Genomic DNA, 23,325 nt, shown 5'->3' with positions numbered 1-23,325 from the left:
CTTTAATTGATCTAGGGGGTCTTCTAAGGTCTCTCCTAACCCTTCATTTTTATTACTTAAAATGTCTCATTCTGGTCCAGAAATTTTAAAAGTGAACAAAACATATCCCATATGACAAGAGATTATTTGAAATAGATTGAGACAGGCAAGCAGTAAAATCAAGTCATGAATTGCTGCTGGACAGTCTCCACTGTAGCAGCACAATTCCATCAGTATCACTGGGGAGTCTGGGGGACAGAGGACTCGGTACCATCTGCCTACTCTGCCCCAGCTGCATTGCTGACTTTGTCTCTCATTTTCACCCTATAGTCAACCTTGAGACTGTATAATCCATTATACTGACTGCACTTGACATCACCTGACTTTTTTTGACAGTAACAGCCAGATAAGGAATCTTAGCAACAGCAGCAGTGACAGCAGCTGGCACAACAAAGGTAACCAAAGCAATAATTGAAAGGAACGTAAGCCAGAACCCTTGTGAGGCCAAGGTGGCAGTTTCACAGACCATTTGGTATACTGTATTTATTTCTTCTCCTGTTCTGGTTTAGTCAGTATTGGGTGTAATGTATATTTACTAGCTACAATCAGAGTTTTTAATTTTCATAACATCTCTGAAAATATAGAGAAATGAATATTGTATATACTTATGAAAGTACCAACTTATCGAACAATATATTTCAAAATACGTCACAGAACTGTAAACACATGACATTAACACACTTCTGATTATTTCCTTTGTATTTATTTTGGCCTATACAAAACCAGCTGCACTGACCTGTGTACTGCAGTCCTCTGTACTCACTGATTGCCCCAGGGGGTTTCAAATTGGGCCAATAGTGAAACAACATTTGTACTGCTGGAGGTTTAACTTGAGATGGTCCATAAGCTATCACATATAGCAAATCCTAAGGAAAGACACATACAAAGTGTTTATTTTGAAAGGTAGCAAAACACAATTCAATACACATCACTTGTGTTCAGAGATATCTGAACACATAAAACATATATATTTCATGCCTTTGTACACTCTTACAAGTAAATTAGATGACTAACTTTAACTGTTCCCAACTGGCTTCTGGGTTTGGATCAGAGCTTCCCACAGCTACCCACCCACACCACATAGCGTATTAACATATAGCAAATGAAGCCTCTATCTAGCCATGGAGCAAAGAGGTGCAATATAGATAAATAGCTGGATCCAGATTAGATTCAGGCGAAGACAATATTCACAAATAGTCCTCATAAAAGTTCAGTCCTACACAAACTGAGAAGATTGGTCATTATTAAAATTTCTGCTAACTGGAGCCACAACCACAAAGTATTTAGGAAACAGCTCTATTCTACAAAACACGGAGCTGCTTCTGTAAACTAAAAATCAGAGGGACCTTTCTCTCCATAATCCAGAATGAGGACTGGATACAAAGATCATTTATAACTCCTTGGCACACAGTCAGTTCAATTTTCAAGCCATCTGGTTTTCATTACCATCCAATAAGAGTGATTTCCACAAAGTATATATGATCATAAACTTACTTTCCATACTTCTTGCTTATATTTCATAAGGCATTCCAATAATTGGCAGTGATACACTGAGAGAGAAAAGACAGTATAGACACAATATTGAAATGGAAACTCGAGTTACAGAAGTGATATAATTAGCTGATTGTCTTTGCTTTGTCCGTCCAAAACTCTATACCTCATTTAATTACTTTTTATCGTAAAGGGTTTGCTGAAGAATCATTGCCCTGAGAGTCATCATAGAATATTAAAAATTATATAGTAGTAACTTGTTTCTGTCGAGGAATGCAGTAAAATAATGAGTATTATGAGTGTGCAGCTTTTTGCACAGCAATCGAGATCTTTTTCAAACACTTCTAGTTTAAGAATACCTGTTAATTCCCTTAAACTTTGTCCCTCTGGCACAATGTAAAGCTGTAAATGGGCATCCTGCCATTCATATTGAGGCAGTAAGAAGTCACATATAACAATGCATTATTTTAATGATTTTCAAATAAACTACTTCAAAAGTTTGACTTCCCAAAAAACATGGGGCAACATTTTCCTCAGGTGGCTGGAACATGGAATTCACAAACAAAAGAACATTTCATGAAAAAGAACTAACTTGTGTGAGTAGCTTTTAAAAATGGTGTGCTGCTTTTATTTACCACTGTGAACTACGTTGGCATGATGTGACAGTTCTCATGGCCATACTGCACTGTGGAGTTCCTACACACACAACATCTACCCACTTACATAAAACAGGAGATAGCTGACTATCGTGCAATGTAACAGCTCCCTTAGGTTAAATTTTGTTTCAATTTGGTTATATGATCCCACTGATTTAACTGGGACCGTATCACAGTGAGCGAGAATAGCCTTATTTAAATTCATTATTTAAACTCATTATAGTTATACTGAGCCTGCAGCCAGAATTACCTGTCTTCTTTAAAAAATAGTATCAGTTGTGAATTTGATGGGATATGAATCATAGTATAAGACAAACTGTTACTATTAATTTCCATAGTCAAAATTTCTTTCCAACACTAATGTTATCTATCAACACTACTTTCTGATGTCAAGCAAAAGCAGATCAGCCTTCAATCCCGGGTCAAATCCTACTTCTTCATCACAATGAGATCTTTTATCTACATAATGACTACTCGAACCCTGATGCTCAGAAATTCCAGTTTTGACTAAAATCTTCTTCATCCTGTGTTGGATGGTGAGACTGATTTTTCCCATCTGGAAAATGATTTTTCTGATTGCATTGGACAGTACTTCATGACTTACTTTTAGAGAGAATGTTACCGTGTTGCGTGTTTACACATACCCGGGTTTGATGTGTACTGCATTGCAATCATTAGCATTGATGATGCAGATAGATTGACATGTGCTGGAACACCTTCTCTTTTTGAGGATCCCACTTAAAAGAAAGGAAAAAAAAAAAAAGAAACAACATTTTCCATTGTATAACGAGGAAAATCAGGCGAGAATAGCATCTAACTGATTCCAACTGATGCAAGAAAAATTCCTAAGGTACCCTTTCATTAAAAAAAAAACAATCCAGAAAACCCAAAAAAACTAGAAACATTCTGTATTGGAGGATTTTTTCTGCTGGAAAGAGAAAGATGACTAAGAATATGGTACTGATTCACAGAACCTGGTTTTCCAGATCAGTAAGATTTCATTCTCAGAGCTGCATTAACTAAAGACAAGGATCTTCTCAGGCACCGACCTTCAGAACCCACAGACTAGTCAAAGTAATGTCATTTGTATAGTCAAGTGCATCTAGGGCTTGGATTGCAGGAAAGGTAAAGAAGAAGTGGAGGGTAAAGAAACATGAAAAAAGAAAAAATAGAGTCTGCTGTTGAGGTACACTAATGGAAGGGTTGGGGTGATGGTAGCTGCTGGCTGTTGGTGTATGGCACAGATTACTTCTCAAGGAGCACATGGTATGAGTTCAAGTTACAGCTACATACCAGTAAAATTAGTCCTCACTTGTTATGTGAGCTGTGCTAGGATAATGATAAACAGTAGCACAGAAGTGTAGCTAGGCTGTTGTAACTTTGATCTCACACATAAGGTGGCTAGAGTTCCTTCTGATCTCCTACAAAACGGTTACTATTAAACTGTATCCTTGGAAAAACCCTGTAAAGCGTAGGTGTTTATTTGCTGAACTGTAATATGGCAAAATGGCTTTGAAGGCAACTTCCTACACAGAGATGTGCGATGTATCTTCCCATCCTCACTCACAGCACTTTCCCAAACCTGGCTGCTTGGGAACCAAGTATTTGGGATAGAAGCACAGAACTGTAGCTACCAGTTCAGTGAGATGCTTTCATCCCTCCCATCTGGATCACCAGCTGCTTACACAATCTCTTACATCCTCCCATTTGGTTTGATTTAGAGCTGAACACTAGGGGAAGCAAAGGTTCTGCACTCACCTTGTAAAGGGGCATATCATTCCTGGTTAGGAAAGACTAGGGCACTAATTAAAAGAGCACTCAACTGCAAAAGAAAAAGGGAAGGGAAAATGGAGAATTCCTCTTTTCTATCCAGTACTTCTCCACATGACCCAACATTACTCTGGGTCTCTTCACTGCATTTTGTTCATTCTTTTTTGAATCTCATCCACAGATGTAAGAGCCTCCAAATTATTATGGCAAGGTCTATTTGTATGGATTTAAATTGCAAAATACTCAGCAGCTCTAACCTGGCAATTAAAATGTGGCCATCAGAAGAAAAGTAGGACACAGTACTAGAAGCCAAATTTAAAGAGCAGCAGACTGGTTTCATACAGAGATCTAACCAAAACTGAGGAAAAAGGCAGCATGACAAAGGTTGCTCCCATGTTCTACGTGACTGCAATCACTGCCAAGGGCAGTTAGGAAATAGTATCTAAATAAACCAAGAATTTGGATCAAGCAATTGTTTGGAGAATAGTTTTACAGATCTGAAGATAGACAGGACAGGATAAGTCACCTACATCAGCTGTTCTTCAACAGGTAACAGTAATAGAAGGAAAAGGAGTTTAATGCAACATTCTGGTCTTAACCCAAAGAGGACCTATTGCACATATGTAAGAAATATATCTTAGTAATTTTCATTTGCATTAGATCTGTCAAAAGTAACAGAGAAAACATCATTGCAATGTCTTACAAGGGACTATTTTACATGAGGAAACTGAGGTACAGAAGGGTTAAGGAATTTCTCCAAGATCACTGACTGGTAGAGCCAGAAAACGTACATAATAAATTTCCATGAAATCTTAATCTCAAAACACTGGACAATGCTTCTTTCTATGCTCTAACAGCACGTTTTACATGCTTAAATAACGTGAGCGTTGATCTCTGTAAAAAAGTTGTTCATCTTTTTCCATAAAGGTCTGGAATACAAATAAGAAAGAGACATTGTCACAGAATGACGGCATGGCTGATGTTAGAAGAGACATTTGGAGATCATCTCATCCAACCCCTCTGCTCAAAGAAAGGTCAACTAGAGGAGGTATCAGGACCAATTGTATTTTGAACATATACTAGGATGAAGAATTTACAATCTCTCTGTCAAACTGTTCCAGCATTTGATCACCCACACCATAAAAGGCTTGCTGGTTAAAACTGACTTTTGATATTGATCCTAATGCTTCCATCTGCAGAACATGGTTAAATGTCTCACTACTACTGAAAGCCCATCAAGCTTTTAATCAGGTACATAGATGAGCATTCAGAACACACCTGAGGATTCACATTGTGGAGGGATTATGAAATTATGTAATCACGTGACAACCTCAGGGATAGGAATAAAAAAAGAAAGAAAAAAAGGCAGGCAGGCACTGTCAGATTCAGTCTTAACACTTACTGATAGGAGACATTACAGGCACAGCTATTTAGTACAGAACTTAAAGAGAATATGCCAAGAAGAGAGGGAAGGAGAAAAATCAGAAACTCATCAGAACATCATTACATTGATAAGAGTCATTCTTGTACATCCAGATATAGTCCAGATTCAAAAGTTATGGTGTTATTGCATCTATTGTTTCAGGCGCAGTTTCCCCACTGATTTTATATTCAAAACTCCCACTGTTGGCACTGAAATTTCTATGAGTCTGAAAACAGTGTGTTTCTTTAACAAACTTCACCCTTTAAATGAAGGAAGAATTCACACAGTAACACAGCATAATAAAAAAAAATAAAAATTATAGAATTATTTCCCTTTGAAAAATAGTCACATGGTATTATTTTACATATATACATACAACAGATTGATATACCGTTACAATTCTATGCCAGATCAAACTTTGACTCCTACAGGCTGATACTATTATAGCAGTGCATCATGTTTTCTGAGACATAATAATACTACAATGAGTTCTACTTACATATAGCCATAGGCAGAAAAGATGTGCTGAGATACTCTATAATATCCTTGTGCAGAAATGGAGGAAAGGTAGCTAGTGTTGAAATCATTGTATAGGGTAAAGTACTCAAAATATCATCACTGAGAAAAGGAAGTAAGCATGTAGTAGTGTAAAAAATTGATTGCCCAAGATCTGTTGAATAAAATAAAAAAATACAGAATCATTACAATGGAAAAATAATTATGAATGTGTACTTTTTAGTTTACAAAACTATTTTAAAAAATTACATTTAAATTCAAGTTTTCCCTTCAAAGTAATTTGGGAAGTTAATTACTATAGACAAGATACTTCACCGATCATTTTTAAGCCCCTCCTAAAATAGAGGGAAACAGCTGTTCATCAGTACTCAGAAGAGTTTGAAGGGAATATGAACATTACAGCCAGTAAAATAACTGATGAAAATCAATGCTGATTTTAATCATACAGTGATTAACATACAATGGCCTGCATTTAAGCAGAGATATTTTAGAATCAGAATTTGATATGCACTTTCGTATTGAAAAGCCTGCTTTTGCAAAAAGCATTCTAGTCTTTATCAGTTATAGAAAAATAAGATCCTGATCTTAATTACCCTCAAGAGAGACTACAGGAAGCAACACTCTATTTTCCAAATACCATTAAACTATGATTAAACTATGGATCTTGTTATCCTGGGAAGCCATTCAGGCCAAAAATGGCCAAGGCTTAAAAGAAAGTATTTATTAAGGATTTCCATATTTATTCTAATTAATTATACTGTAACTCTTTGAAAGGGATACTTAAGAAATGTGCAACATTTCAAGATACAAAGGGAGGGGATAGGTTATTGTGGAATCTTTATACCCTCTTCCAAATAAGGAACTGAGCTGGGGCAAATAACTCTGAGAAAGATTACAATACTCAATGAACCCCAAGTTTGAACCTATATGATGATCCCAGTACATCAGAAAGCCTTTCCCCTACATGAGAGGGATTCCTTTCATTACTCACTTCGTAATCTTTTTTTACACAGGCCTTCAGTCTCATCTGCACAACTAGTATGATTTAAAATTGCTTCTGTAAAGTGCTGAGATCTGTAGCTGTAAACATCATGAGTCATAGTAAGAATTAAAATTAGCACTCCATTTCAGTGGTTCTGGCAAGTCTTCTATGCAAGGGTCTAACCAGACCCTTAATGCTAGAGAGTGTATATCTCTTGCAACACATATTCTCCAGATAAGCATCAAGAGTTTTGTATAATCTGATTGCACGAAAGCTCAGGACCAGTTAGTGCACCAGCTGTACTTACCCAAACAACACTGATCGTTCTGATAAAAAAAATATATTTAGTCAAATGCTAAACTGAGGGAGAAATAAATAACACGTTGTATTGCAACATTTAATTCTCTGTACACAGAACCATAAAAATTACCAAAAGTGACCTCCCCTTGCCCCAAGTATGAGTCAACCAAATTATTCCTGGCAGATATTTATCTAAACTGTTCTTAAAAATCTGCAAGACAGGCTACTCCTCCTGGCAATTCATCCTAGTGATTAACCATCTTTAACATAAAAAGGCCTTTTTTTTTTTTTTTTCCTTTTTCTGAAATTTCCATTGCTGCAGTTTAATAGCTTGGTTTACTTTCTTTCTCCTTGCAGCAATCTTTACATATTTGTATATGATAATCATGTCTCCCATTTTTCTCTAAGCTAAACCAAGTTCTTTCTGTTTTTCCTCACTGTTCACATTTTCTAGACCTCAAATCATTCTTGTTTCCCTTTCCTGAACTCCTCCCAAATGGCCCATGTCTTTCTTCATGCCAGATGGCCAAATCTGAAAAGTTTAGTCCACCTGAGGCCTTGCTAGGGCTGTTAGAATGATAAACAAAATGCTCTGGGTGTCTCATACACAGAACACCTGTTTACATATTGTAAGAGTAATATTAACATATTACTGACTTATGGTCTGCCTCTGACCTACCTAACAGACAGATCTCTCTGCAGTACGGCTTCAAGCTAGTACTTCCCCCATTTCATTTCTGCCTTTGATTTCTCCCGCTTCAACACAGTATTTCACATTTCTCATTTGAAGATGTTTTAAAACAGAATGCAATTTACCAACATCATTTTGAATCAGATACCTTTCACACAAAGAACATGCTATTTGCCATCTTGATAACCCCTGTAAACCAAAGTGCGCTCTCATTTCTATCAGCCAAGTAAAAAAAAAAAAAAGATATTTCATAACACTAGACCCAGCACAGACTCCTGTAAGATTCCCACTTGTATAGCCCTCCAGCTGACAAGAGTCACTGGTGATTACTCCTGGAGTGTTTTCCTCACTCAAGTGGGGACCGTATGTCCCAGACTGCCTGTTAGGATGTCAAGCAACAGAGCAACAAAAGCCTGACTAAAGACAGGAAAATCCCACCAGGAGAGCCATTGTGTTGTCATAAAAAAAAAAATCAATCATGTTTGCTCAGTGTTATTTGTTCTTTATAAGTCTCCACTGGTTGTTAATTACCACCATGTTACCTATTTATTAAAAGATTGTTTTGATAATTGACTCCACCATTCCTAGAAACCGAAATTAACAAGTCTATAATTTACTAGGAGCCCCCCTTTTACAAAATCATATCATTTCCTAGTGCAGTATCCTTTTGATTCAAAACATGATGCTGCCAACTCAAAAGAAATTCAGGATTTAACAGAAACAACCTTCCTCCAAAAGAATTTCCACAGTGTATCAGATTGCTGACAATCTTCCTGTACTGAACTGTGTAAGTAATACACCCTGATAACATGGTGAAAATTAATGTTTGGCTAATGTAACATAAGGAGAACATTAGGCTCCTGAATCTCAGTATGGAAAGCTACAGGCTAACAAGCCAAACATGCAGAGCTTGAGGGAAAATACAAATAAAACTCAGTCACAACAGAAAAAAAAAATCTTGTGATTAACTAATTTGAAACATAAGAAAAAACGGCTTTTCTGTAAATCAGAGATATTGCTATCTTTTTACCCAAAAATATCTTAGAGCCATCTCAAATCACCACTACCATGGTTTTCCTTCAATTAAATGCATGCTATGTTCTATTTAGAGATGGACCTTCACCAAAACACTCAATCTGCATATTTGTTATAGGCCAGATACACATTTGCAAACAATTTGTGCCTTTTTAAAAGAGCTACACCAAAAAGACCAGTCTGAAGATATCCCAGCAGATTCAAATGCAAAATCCAGATTTATTTTTAGACCCATCCACATTATTTTTGTTATATACCATTGTATTTTAGTTACATACCACCAGCATATCACTAAAAATCAGACAACCTTAGAATTCAAACCCAAATCCACAGGAAGCAAAAAAAATCTTTTATTTAAGAAAGTCAAACCAAACACTTGGATATAAACACATCCCAGAAGATTTGAATTCCAGATCCAGGTCAGTTTAGGCCCATCTCTTCTACTGCATTTATGCATCATTCATGGATTCACAGCACTGAAGTTAAGCGTACTGGAAGGGTTCAAGGGCCTGCTTACCATGTTGACCATGTTGTAGCAAGGGAACTAGATCCAGCAGTGTCACCAGTGTCACGTAAAGTCCTTGATAGTCCAAAGATGGGTAGTCTGATAACTGAGCATCACGACTTTGCTGGCCACGTTCAGATGGAGCATCTCGCAGGACGCTGTAAAGGAGGGAGCGAGTAACAGTAGGGTTGATGGAACTGACCTGTGGTCTTAGAGATGGGGTGAGTGGGAATGGCACAGGAAAAAGACACATGGTCATGGGCACTGTCAAATTGGAGGCATCTTGATTCTCCTTCTTCCCTGTGCGGGACAAAATGCTGTTGGGGGGACAAAGAAAAAAAAGAGACAACAAAGACACAAAGAACAGCACATTACATTGAAATGACACTATAAAACAAATAATAAAAGACCAGATACATCCCACATAAGATGCAATTGCTCCCAAAACCAGCAAGTCTAAAAGTCTAGCAACCATTCACTTTCATGCTTCAAGATAAGAGAATTAAAAATTGACATCTAGGAAATTTCATTGCATCTCATGTGTTATCTGGTTCATAAGGAGCAAAAATATAAAAATGCATGTTTCAGTGCCCTACCCATGTTTCACAGTTAAGAAAAATTCTGAGAATTATAAGTGTTTGCTATGGAAAAATAGCTGTGTCACAATAGGCTGGTATCTTACTCTGAGATTTTGAGAGATTTTTTTTTCCCCCTATAATCTTTTGAACCAACTGACTGAAAACATGCAAAATATAGGTGTGGCACTTGCAGAAACATGTTTTAGCAAAGAATAAACATGTGTGTTTGTTAAGATAGTCTTAAAAATCACATGTTTATTGCATTAAAATAATGTCTGTATGTATTTTATGATACTGTTTCATGACCACTCACTCAGTATCATTTGAGATAATGAAGTTTAAACAGGCACATGGATTTAGAAATAATATAATATTTCTAAAATGTTAACTAAACTACATTTGGAAAAGTTGTAAAATAATATATTGTAGATGGTCTTTAGCATATGTTTGTGAGCTAATGATAATGGTTGTTTATGTGTGTTTTTAATTTTGCCCATGTTTAGGGAGGAAACATTTTACTTTATGAATACAAACACTCCTTGGGTAAATAGTTACCTTCAAAAATCTAAGGGCTAAGCAAGCAAGACCAATTACGTAACTGCAGATCAGACAGTATGTTACCATACATTCCTGCTGTTACTTACGTTATTATTCAACAAAAATCTCTATAAACTAAAGGAGAGATAATTTCAAAAAATAAAAAGGATTTAGTGGGAATCAAAATAGAGGCTATACGTCAACCAGCTTGTTATGTTGTTTTAAGAATGTTGTAAACATGTTAATCTAATTTATTCAAAAAAAAAAAAAGACCCACTATTTTAAATAGAAATAAATTGTCACTTAAGCAGTGTTATATTTTAGTTATCAGACAATTAGAGGGTTACTTCATAATCTTCATATGTGCCTATAAAATAAACCTTTTAAATATATTAAACCACACACAAAGCCTTTTTTTTTTAAGCACGTTTTGCACTTCTCAGTGACAACAGTTGCTGTTGGTTTAACTCTGTTCCCAAAGTCAGTGTTAAAACTTCTAAAAGACAAGTCAGTGGCATTAAAATTTCCACTGACTAATCAAGAGCAGAATTATGCCAAGAGGGAGCACTTCTGGAAACCTCTGTCCTCTTTTAACAGTATAGAAATCCCTATTGTATAATCACCTTAGCAAAGATATATCTTACCTCACAAGGCAATTCACCAGTTTACATGAGTAAGTTAAACTCTTGCTAAGGTGCTTATAAGAGAAGGTGTCATTCATTTGCCATATATATAAAACACGCTTACAAGCACAGTTCTATGCCAAGGGGCTACTATCATATCACACTTGCAGTCAGAGATAGCAGACATAGTCTGTTTTAAGAAACTACATCCTTTTTTTCCCCTTTTTTATTGTGCCTTACATATTTGGCAGATTATTTTGGTTTCTGTTACCCAATGTCCAGTACAAGAAATGTGGTGACTGTCATGACAGCGTTTATGAAATCATATCAGAAAATCACCTAAGATCTAGTATGACTTTAAAAACAAATAATCAGAGTGCTGATTCCTTTTAATTTGCTTGATGTTCATTTGCCATACTCTGCAGCTCATGTTTAGAGATATGAAGGTACTAAATTATATTCCTTCCCTGTCTACCAACAGATGATACCAACTACCCATCCCTTTACTTGCCAACACATCACTTCAAGCACACTTATTTCCATAAAGGATATTACTGTATTAATTACTCCTTGCTTTGGAAAATGTAAAGCAGTGATGGAGAGCTTACTCTATGGGCTTCCCTTCCTTTTAACAGGGAGCTATGGCCCATCTATGTATTAGAGGCCAAAGCACACCATCTTGTATCTTGATCAGGGCATCCTTCTGTTCACTTCAGGAACAGCAAGGAGACCATATATAAATTCCAGCTGCAATCACGCCAAATTTAGGAAAAAAAAAAACAAAACCAAACCAAAACCAAACTTTCAGACCCAGGCTTTTGCCTGAACCTTGTTTTAAAACTAATAAACATGAGTCAACACTGAAAATCTAAGAAGTCCCCTAAGACCAAGGTACAATGATTGCAGCTTGCTCCTGCCTCTGTTCAAACCAAGTACTGAGAACTTTGAGTGTCTGCTGATCATAACTCCACACTGAACATGCTCCATGACAAGTGACAAAGCTACCAGGGCTTTTTTCAAGATTTGTACATCTTTGCTGCAGAACTATCCCAAAATCACTGCCTTCCAGGAAAGGTTTCTAAAATGCCTGCAAGAGAACTGCATCTCACCTAGGCAGCAAAACAAGCTTGGCCATTAATTAGCCACTGGGCAATTACAGCTATTCCTTATGAAAAACATTTCACTTGGAGAAAATTCTCCATATGTCTTTCTAAGAAAATGTGAAAGAATGAGCTGTTCTGCAGGATGTTTATTACGTCTTAGATCATTCCTCAAATGAGGGAGAAAACACTGAAAATGAGCAGGGCATGAAACAAATTCATGCTGTAATGTAAAAAAATGCTGTTGCCCAAAGAGAAAATTAAAGAACTAAATGAATCAATGTGCTATGCATTGTGTATGGTGATTTTATGTGATGTTTGTTCATAGAAATAAGGAATTTAATTTTTTCATCCATTCCACATCTGTTCCCCCCACCCCTGAACTTGTGATTTATTGAGGCTATGTACACAGCAAAGGAGCAAATTAATCCCTTGTGCAATCCAACTATAGCTAGCAGAATGACACCACATATGAATGTGATCCAAAACAGTGGGCATGCCCCACTGAAAAGAACACAGTCAATGTGTCCATAACATGGAAAGGTAGAAAGTATAATAAACAGTAAAAGCTGCATCTGTAAAACCCAATCATCATATGAAATTTTCCAACTAATCACTATTCCTCCATTACTCCTATGACTATATATGTTCATCAAAAAATGTTTGTCCTAAAAAAATTCAGCTGCAAGGAGAGTACACATCAAACTGGGAAACAGTTTTTTAAGTTATTTTAAAACAGTAGATGACCACAAGCAACCTATTCTGAAGACCACACCTAAAAATCTCCAGAAATCAATGGGCATTTTTGCCACTGTTTGATGAGTATTCTCTTAGCAGCCCAGTTTCATTGCATACGCTCTGTCTCAAGCTAGAAAGATTATTCTCTGCCAAGTACTTCTATCATTGATGTTAAACCTTGCACAATGGAGTCTCAGTGTAGGAGGCAGAAAGAAGACTCAGCATGCAGAATATTCAAAGAAATTTCTGAACACACTCTTCAGAAGGGTTCTTAACTAGTCAGTTTAGTTTTAGGGTAAATCTTGCAGAGATCTGCACACAGTGGGTGGGAGTTTCCTTCTTTCCATCTGCCACACTAAATACAGGGTGTGTTTTGTTTTGCTTTTTTATCCAGCTTCTTTCTTAGTATCAGAAAGTGTATAAACTTATACAGGTTCAACCATAGCATTCGGGCTTTGACCCACAGTTAAAATTATCCAGTTATGGGGATTTAGAATGTGGATTTGACCTTGATGAATATCAGAACTCAGTCCACTTAAATTTACATCCAAGTCCTGGCTTCAATTTCTGCTGCCCTTTTAGTTCTGAGGCTGCTCAGATCCCAGATCATGAAGGGCAAAGCCATTTGTGTAGACCTGCGTACCAGATACGAGTATCACTTCTGCCCCATGAGGTTCAGCATTATCAACAACAGGATTTTGGTTCAGTCCCATTCTGAACATAAAATAAAGAAATGGAGTTGCTCAATTGTGCAATTGCTGCCCTGATTTCTGATCTGTTCTCATAGTTGCTAAGTATAAAGCTTTTTTGGTAAGTCTAGAAACATCACTGCTCATGAAGCGTGAAGAATTTGTCCCACAGGACATGTCAGCTGCACTGCTTAGAAAGATGGAGACAACAGAGTGGTATAAAGCCACTTCCTTTAAGCAGCAGACTCTAAATCCATCCTGTCCCAATAAACTTCTGCCCAAAAAGAAACAAATCTCATTACAGCACTTGGTAGTTACAGCTAAGAACGAAAACATTCAGAATCAACTCCAACTTTCTTGTTTTAACAGCTTAAAGGGCCATAGCATTTAATCAAAGGCTGTTTCATCCCACAGAACCTTACTTAAATGTGATTTAAGTCTGTGTGTTGTGCAAATAATCCATCAAAACAGCCTGATGTGGGAACAGAGCCACATTTCAGGGGTATCTTTAGTGACTCTTTGAACATTTTTTCCCCCACTGCTGCAATATAATTAGACAAAATTTTTAATTTACTAATCTTTAAAAAAACCCTACTGTTGCCGTAAGTTTCTTCAACATGAGGGAAACAGATTTCACAGTGGTTAAACAATTCTACTCTTGAAATTTTCAAAAGTAAACAGGAGGTTTTTAAGTTTGCAGTGAACAGGTTTTACACTGACAGTATTTTCTGTCTACTCATCTTTCCTTCTTATAAACAAGGTCAAGAACTTTGACACATCCCATGCACTTTAAATAGACATTAGAATGAACTACTGTCATTCTTTTGAGTTTAATTTCTTGCTTCTCAACTTGAATATATCATATGGGTATGTGTACAAATATATATCTTAACTGTATTTTGTTAATGTTTCCTCATCAAATAAGGCAAATAGCTGTCTTTTCAAAGTATCTTCTGACAGCAGGGACAATCTTTCCAGGTATAAATCAGGAAACTATGCATAGAAATGCAGCTTTAACTGCATTTTTCTGGACGTGAAAACTAGTGGCAGCCAAAACCTGGGCAGACAAAAATAATCTCTTCACTGTCAAAGGCCATTTTAAAAATAATTTGAAAATACAAATCCACTAGGTAGCACCATGGAATGTATGCCACTCCTAATTAAGTCTCACAATTTTTCTTATCTTTTTAACAAGACAAGAGGTAGTATTTCCTATTCCGTAATCATATGGTATTTAGTACTATATATTATTACTACGTATTGCACTAAATCAACATCCCGGATCAGAATAATCCTGACCTGTTGTTGCCATCCAAAGCCAGATGTGTATACAAACTTCATGTCTACTCATATTGTTATAAGGGACTGAACCAGAACCCGAACCTGACAGCCAGCTGAACTATGGCACAGTAAGAACCTAGTTCTGCTCATCTAGCTTACTGCTCTAGGATCCTGAGGCACCAGGACTGTCAAGGAGGTCATGAGTACACACATCTAAAACTCTATAGAGAGATCACCAGATCCTATTCTTCACAATTTCAGCATGTTTGTGCATTCAGCTGAGTCTTAGGAGGGCCAAGCAAATGTGTAATCAACCAAGTTTATTTTAGAATCAGCCACTCAATAAGCAGCTCAACTGGGCAAATTGGGCAACAGCCACTGAAGAAATTAATTCATACCATTCTTTTCTTAAATTATGCTCTGACTCTTTTTGGCTGAGCATTGACCCATTAAATCTTGCAAATAATTCAAAGTCAATCAATTCTTTAGCTCTCTTTTCTTCAAGAGCATTAGTTAAAACTTACCTCAATAACGTCTGAGAAAAGTATTTCAGAGTATTTGCAATGTCAGTTCCAGAGGGCACAGGGTAAATGTTGTGGAGAACCCGATTGTGATATTCCTGAAGGTAACGGATTTTGGAAGCAACTACATAAAAGACAAAAAACAAACACAGAAACTTTCATTTAGGTATTTTGCAGACTTTGACAAAATCACATCTGTTCCTACCATTTCTGGGTTTTGGGTTTTTTTTTAAGAATTTAACTGTAAAAAACCAGAAAAGTCCCTCCATTCCTTCTATTTTTGCTGAACAAATTGAACACTCCAGTGCCAAGGAAAGCATGAAAGTGAATGCCTGCATCTCTGTTAGACAAACCTAGTGCTAACAAATTTTTAAAACAAAAAACCCACCCACCAGTAAAACAACAACAACAAAAAAAAAACCTCTGCACTTCTTCCGTGTCTCCAAGCATCTCAATATTGATTTACAATGAATGAGTCATTGGATCACAGGAGGTTCGTGTGAGATGGTTAAATATTTCTACAGCCAAGGCAGAGATATAAACTAAGACAGGGAAAGCTTATATGATTTACTTTAGGCCATACATTTACTTTATGCAATGAACTAAAGATACGAAGAGATCTGTGCTGCTTAAGTGTCTTAGGAAGTCTGATCAAGCAGTTGATGGGATTTCAAAGAGCAACAGGAGCTCTACAGGTTTACTGAAACCATTTTTTTATTGTTTTACAAATAATAGTGGATTTCTTTTCTAATAGAGATCCTTGTTCAGTATTGGAAATAAGTGATTACTCGCCATAACTGCAATGCTTTACATTGCCTGTATGGCCCAAGACAGTCTTATCAGTCACCTAAGCTCCTGTTTGCTCTGCTCAGGTTAATCAACTCTGCTGAGGAAGAGTGCACTGGCTGTGGCAGAGAGCTGAACCAGCTCAACTGTGCTTCCAACTAGACTGCTCAGCACTTGTTCACATCATCCCTCTGTGCAGGCACGGCCTCAGTGAAAGCCGAGCTGGCTGGCTTAATCATGTTAGAAGTGCACCAAGACTGTGTAATAGGCAGTTAAAAGGGGAAGATGCTTCTGAATGACTTCAGCCCTTGAGCATATGGATTAGGACAGTCTTTCACTATGCCAAGATATACCTTGTTCCCCTACAGGACTCCTTCAGCATGGAAGATAAAACATGCTTCCTAAATGAGCAATTAATCAATATTTTGCTTTATTCTCTCCGTCAAATAGCATTAAAGAATGAATACTATTAAGTCCTCCGCTGAACAGAAGAGCATTAACTTCATGCCTCTCACTGCTGCTATATCTGAATATTTCATGAGCATTCTGATTTTTTTCTGTATCATTGACAAGTTGAATGAGAAGAGGCGACACTGTATCCAAGTCTGAGGGACAGACACCAAGAGCAAAGTGTCTGCAACTGCTATTGGAGGCTCAGCTTGAGATACTGAGAGCCATTTTGTGAGTATAGATGGGAGTACGTATTGGACTTTCACATCTAGCAAACAAAAGCACCTGTGAGTGCTCAGTCACCCAGTGAATGAGGTTTGACAATTTCAAGTCACTTATCCATAAAATGAGGAACACTCAAACAAACATCAAGCAAAGAATAGTTTGCTTGAACTGTATGATAAGCAATGCAGTCTTCCAGCACCCAGCTGCCCTCATGATCATCATCCTTTCTCCCATTTCCAATACTGACCATACCCTCCCAATTTCAGCAGCAAGTGAAGCTTCTACAGACAAAAGTCTCCCTCACAATATTATCCTGCTTCATCACATGAAAAAAGCCCCTCCCTCATGTGACTGACAAGGGCTGGGGTCTATGGTAAAGCAGCAAGTAAAGATGCTATTAGTGACACTGTCATAATGCATATGTAAAAGTAATCAACTAAGGATGCATAAGCAACTTTAATTATATTTCTTCACTTTTAAGTGTTTGACTTCACAAATTTATTTTAAGGTGACATTAATGGATAATTAATATCAATCACTACTTTTCCCCCCCCCCTTAAAAAACTGAAAACAGACGTTGGGTCACGTGGACTCAGATTGCCTCAGTATATGTAGAAGCAAGCTGAGAACCTTGCAGGCCACCACGTAGGCCTGTGGCATGTGAACTGTGCTCTGCAGGAGGTTATTCCTGCCTCTGTGAGACCAGCCATAACTAGCCTCCTACACACACCCAAACCCCCTGGGGGTTTCATTCCAGGTTATAGAACTGTATTGTAGCAGTCCAAGACATGTTTTCCCCTCCTCATCCCACACCCCACTCCTTCCCACTATCTCAGTTTTAGTTCCAGATTTGCAGGTCAGTTTGCCAGATTATTTAAGGATAGACACTTTCTTTTTTTAACCATTGTGAGGATCCCTATAAAAACTATTCTAGATTAGGTTAGATTAGGCAAGAAATCATTTCATAAATGTATTTTGTGATGCTGCTTTCTCTCGCCAAGGAAAAAAAAAAAAAAAAAAAAGAGTATGAAGCCAGGCATATCTGCAGTGAAAACAGACTACATTTCACAGTACCCGACAAGGAACAATTCACAGCAAGATGCACGATTTACTGTGTCTGCCATGGTTTGCTGTCAGATATTTGCAAGTGAACTGGATAAACAAAATGCCAAAGATGATGTCAGAATTCAGGTTTAGATTTATTCTGAAGAACTGCCTGCCTCTTTACAGCTACTTATTTTCAATAAAGGGTATCAGGTATCTAGAATCACCTTTTTTTTTTTAATGAAGAAGGAAATCTATATATTCCTATTAATCAGCACTGTCACACAATTCTATCAAGCAAAACACCAAAACAGAAAATTTATTTATAAAGCCTAAATATTAACATTAGCTTTAGGCTAAAGGTTTTAACCTCACCTCTCAGTTCTGTTTTCCAGAGCACTGACAATTGGTTCCCAGACCACAGCACCCAGAACACAAAGAATCTTCTGGAAGGGTGCCCCAGAGCAAAACTTTGCCAGCTTTCAAGATACAAAAGTGTGTGAATGACCCAATTTTCTGAGTTTCTGAGCACCCAGAGATACACTTCAAAAAGTAGTATCAATGTGTGGAAGTACTTTGACATTGTCACAGGGTCATGACATAAACGAATTTTTCAAAAGAAATAAAAAGTTATTCCAGGATATTTTGCTGGGTATCTCTTTAGGATCTACACAGACCTAATGTCATTCCCTAACCCTCTTGTAAGCACTGACCGAATCAAGACTGAAACCATTAGGAGTCTTTAGAGAGGGTCTTGGTTGCTCCACTGTCCTGGAGAACAGAGTGCGCATCAAGCGCTCCCAGGACATTACTTACCGCAACTAAACACCAGTTACTGCTATTTAAGGTGAAGAAGAACTAATTTTCTTTGAATACGATAAAACATTTCAGGCATGCCATGATGAGTCAAATGATGAAAGTCACCATCAATACCGCTGGTATGAGATACGAGATGCAAGTGGTTACAAAAAAGGGAGGCTTCTCGAGACAATTTCCCAGATTGCCACATTTTACCTGTTGTTCATACAACCTGTCAAAAAGCTGTGGCATGGCCACAGATTCATATTTAGACCAGCGCCGCTTCTGTTCTGATCAGTCTGTTTCATCATTCACAGTGTTTCGCTGCTGTTCTTGGTAAATTGAGATTCATTACGACTTGTGACTTGACTCCTTCCTGAGACATTCTGGTTCTTGCCTGTCAGTCAACGAGGGCAGAAGCAACAACAGCAACAGCTGGGGTTTGAAGGTTTGCCTAGTAGCAATGTATGCACATCAATATTATTCTTGCTGGAGTCCATCAACATTTGTCAAAAATTGCAGGAGAGAGAATCTTGAAGTTATGTAGAGACACAGACATTTTGTAATGCCGTAATAGTCAGGGGAAACAGCCTTGGTAAACAAAATGCATTCAGTAGGTTAGAACGCACAGGTTATGTCCATTAACCCAATACTCTACCTGGAGCACCACGAAAAGGAACGTCATGAGGTGGAAAGTTCTGAAATCTGGGCCCCAAGTAAATCTTAAAATAGAGAGCAACAGGGATATGCCAGGCCAAGATGCAGTGTCTTGAGCAGTACAAGGGGATAAAAAGAAAAAACAGACAAGGATAAAATATGAAAGAGAAGCTGAAACAGAGCAGACCAAAACCATTTGGAATGGAAGAACAGAGAAGGCAGAATAGAAAAGGCAGAAAATGCCAAAGGCAATGTTGGGACAAAAGACAGCAGAAATTCTTACACATGCCAGCGTGAAAGAAGCATAATTAATGTATAAGTACCACAAGAAAGAAGAAACAATTACAGAACTCAAGTAGGGGGTGGGGAAAACAGAAAGAACAGAACAGTACAGATCCAAACATGGCACACTTCAGGGCTGCTGCATGGTCAGAACATTGTGTCTCTATTTATGAGGCCAGAAGTGCATCCCTACAGCAATAAATTAGCATCCACAAAACATTTTAATAGCAACACTATTCATCACTCTTAATAAGCAGTAAGACCTAAAGGAAAAAAATACAAGTATTCTTTTCCTTAGATCTGATTAGCACAGGCATATATAAATAAAAGGATCCTTCCCAGTGATCTTAAGGAAGGAGACAGCAAGTCTCAGCATGTGAGGTGACAGATCACATCATGTCATCATGACAAACATCAATCCAAACTACTGGTCACAGACTGCCTGGCTCAAGCGTGACACTGTAGCAGGAGAGAAAATAGATTTAATATGGGCAACAAGCTCAACTACCCCCGTATTTTTTTTAAGCCTCCCACCAGGGCTTTTGCAGAGGTACCAGCTGGTAGCAGCAGTAACAGCAGCAGGGAACACTAGCATGGCCCTGCCACTGATGCCCCAACCGCCGTGTGTCATCCGGTCTTGCTCCGATGGGATCTAACATGGTGGCTGAAACATCCATGGCTGTGAGGAGGCAGGCTAGGCACTGGGCAGGGGGATGTCGGCACCTGGGGGGCTCCTGCTGGGAGACTCTGGGAGCTGTGGCAAGCAGCGTGTAGGCAAGACAGTAACAACCAGTTTAAGTTCAAGGGGCAAGAATGACAGCACACCTCCCTCCTCACTCCATCTCACTGCAAGACCACCCTCAAGATGGCAACACATGGGCCACCTCCAGCCTCCCGTCAGATCTCCAGTCCCTCCGGCAGCTACATCCTTCGGGACAGGGAGCTGCACCGGCAGACGAAGGAGGCTGGACCCTTCCCACCGTGGGTCCAAGGGCCAAGACGTCGGTCTCAATCTTAACTCTCATCCCCGATCCCTCCTTTTTTGCCCTCGGGCCCCCGGCGCTGCCCTTGCACAAACGCGGCCGGCCAGACGAGGCCAAGCGCGGGGCGGGCGGCGAGATGCGCCGAGGGCCGCCGCCGCCAAGCACCCGGCAGCGGCGGAGACAGAAAGAGCCAGAACGAAGGCAGCCCTCCCCCCCCGCCCCTTGCACTAGCTGCCACACGGACGCCGCATGGGGCGGGGGGAGGCCGGGCAGCGCTACCCCGCCGGGCGACCGGCAGCAAGGCAGCGCCATCGGCGGGAAGGCGCCCCCGGCCCCCGCCCGCCCCCCGCTCCCCTCGGGCAGGCCCCGGCCCGCGCCGCGCCGCCCGGCCCCGCCACTCACACTGCTCCGCCTTCGTGGACATGCTGCCGCCCCGCTCTGCCCCTCAGCCGCAGAGGAGCGCCCGGCCCCGGCCGCGGTGAAGGCGGCGGCGACCGCCTCGCCCCAGCAGCGGTGCCGCTGCCGCAGGGCTGCGGGCAGGGGAGCGGCGGGCGGGCGGGCGGGCGGGGCGGGGCGGCAGCGCACTCTTAAAGGGAAAGCGCGCCTGGGCACCGGGGCCGCCTCGCGAGGGGTGGGCCGGGGAGGCCTCTCCGCCCCGGGGCAGCCCCGAGACGCCCGGGCCAGGCTGCGAGCTCACCCCGCCGCAGCGCCGAGCTCGGGGCCGGGAGTTGCCGGGCCGGAAGATCTTGGTGTGCCCCTCCGGGCCTCGGCGGTGCCCCCGGGGCTTCGAGGGCGTTTGGGACCGCTGAGGGGGCCGGTGGGAGCGCACCTCCCGGCCCGGCCCTCTTCTACAGGGAGCTGCAAGAGGGGCAGCCCTGAGCTGGGCCAGGGATGGCGGGATTACTGTCAGGGGCTGTTCATGGGGTTGTGTCTGGGGACTCCATTTAATTCTTTGCTTGAAAGAGGAATGTTGTTCCCTTGAGTACTGATCCTCCCTGGGCCCCAGCAGTGTACCTCAGGAAGACACGCAGTCAGGTCCCCCTGGCCGGGTTCCCCCAGTTCTTTCTGTAGTGCCAGGCATCTCGGGACCATCATGGCTTCCCCAAGGAGACAAGGGCTGAGCTCAGCCCCAACTGTGTGCCCTCTCCTTCACCAATTCCTTGGGGTTACTGCCCCAGATGCTGTCAATGCAGGGTAAAGGTGGGATGGAAGGTCCTGTTGTGGTGGGAGTACAGTAATAATATAATTTGTTTGCTCCAAGAGAAATTATTTACCAGTAGGTGTCCTGTCAGCTTCCCCAGTGCCTTGACTTGGTCTTACCACGTCTCAGAAATGAGCTACGAGTTTCTCTTCTGAAACTTTCCAAAACAGTTTTTGAGATCCTCACACCTCTGAGAATGGTATGTGGAAGCGGTAGTATTTCATCAGCCACGGCATGGGAGCCTCGATGTTTATAGATGAAAAGGGAGCTGCAGCATACTCTCCTCAAGACACTGGGCTGTGTAATATGAGTAGGCCTGCGGCAGCCAAAGAGAACTGTGCTGTGGAGGAAAATAGGTATGTTTTATTATTCATCATGCAAGACAGTGCCTTCAAATTACTGCTGTTCTGATTTGGGAACAGTGCATGTTCTGTGCCAGGAACTGTGGTAAAGGGGCATCTAACAGGTTGGCTTTTTTTCTCAAAGTAATCTTCTAAAAATACCACATGTACAATGTTTTTTCAACACTACTTAATTAGGTCCAAAATAGAGCTCTTAGTGCATTTCCTTGAGACCCTAGTTCTTACCACACTCTCTGCTGCTTGCAAGCCCCAAAGAGGGAGCGGAGCCAACTTAAACTACTACCACTGGCTAGTATGAACAAGTTGCCACGACTACAGTGGGACTGATCAGCGACTGAAGGGCATAAGGTAACGGGGAGAGGAGTCACCTCCACTTCCCTGAGCAATACTTGACAAAAGCAAAGAGCACTGGCCAATTCCCATATGTGATTTGCTCCTTCTTCTTGTTGAGCTCGCTGCAAGATCATATAGGTTGCTACCTGAACATTTAAGTTTTCTATTGTGCATTTAAGAGTAAACCTTTAAGTTTATTCTTTTATTAGAAACTAATGTGGTATCAGATCCTGCTGAAGTCAATGAGAGTTTTTTCTATTTATTTTTATTTAATGAAGTACCCAGGGAGGTCACATGGTGCTACAAACCCCACTTCCCTCAACCCTAGGTTTCAAAACAGGACATAAGTGATGAAAATATAGATAAATGGCTTTCAGACTTCACTGAAATAGGCTGTTGAAGGCAGGTTTCATCTTTAGCTTGAATTTCCATCTGTTGATGGACAAATCAATCTGAACTGCTTTATTGCTCATTACAGAACAATAGGGAACTCTCTGCACTGAGAGGAACTGAGTTCCCATAGGTATCTTTTAAAATATATCGCGTGTTCATATACCACAGTGATGAGCCTACTAAAAACACTCAGGTTGATAAAGTAGGAGAACACTGAGAAAATATGAATTCCATTTCTCATGTAAAATTTCTTCTTGATTTAAGTGCCTGAAAATTGTGGCTATGCCTTCATTTACTGAACAGGATCCTATAAAGTTCAGCATGTAACTCAGGTGT

The 23,325-nt window shown here is 39.9% G+C and overlaps 1 protein-coding gene across 8 annotated transcripts in view; it reads right to left on the bottom strand.

Moving 5' to 3' along the window:
- UNC79 (unc-79 homolog, NALCN channel complex subunit) overlaps window positions 1-21,239 on the bottom strand; it is a 113,782-nt gene extending 92,543 nt beyond the window's left edge. For 7 of the 8 annotated variants that reach the window (XM_074908577.1, XM_074908580.1, XM_074908581.1 and 4 more), the window contains exons 1-7: window positions 21,103-21,239; window positions 15,479-15,599; window positions 9,421-9,725; window positions 5,879-6,049; window positions 2,831-2,923; window positions 1,534-1,589; window positions 776-905 (exon numbers count right to left, since the gene is read on the bottom strand). In XM_074908577.1, the coding sequence (XP_074764678.1) occupies window positions 776-905; window positions 1,534-1,589; window positions 2,831-2,923; window positions 5,879-6,049; window positions 9,421-9,725; window positions 15,479-15,599; window positions 21,103-21,124 (898 nt within the window). In that variant the 5' untranslated portion in view covers window positions 21,125-21,239. The remainder of the gene's footprint in view (window positions 1-775; window positions 906-1,533; window positions 1,590-2,830; window positions 2,924-5,878; window positions 6,050-9,420; window positions 9,726-15,478; window positions 15,600-21,102) is intronic. The other variant, XM_074908582.1, reaches the window with a different exon arrangement.
- Between the last annotated feature and the right edge of the window lie 2,086 nt (window positions 21,240-23,325).

The sequence above is a fragment of the Athene noctua genome, chromosome 6 (genome assembly GCF_965140245.1).
Source record: "Athene noctua chromosome 6, bAthNoc1.hap1.1, whole genome shotgun sequence".
In the NCBI taxonomy this organism is placed as follows: Eukaryota; Metazoa; Chordata; class Aves; order Strigiformes; family Strigidae; genus Athene; species Athene noctua.
Note: the sequence above shows the minus strand (reverse complement) of the source record. Positions and strands in the feature narration are given on the sequence as shown.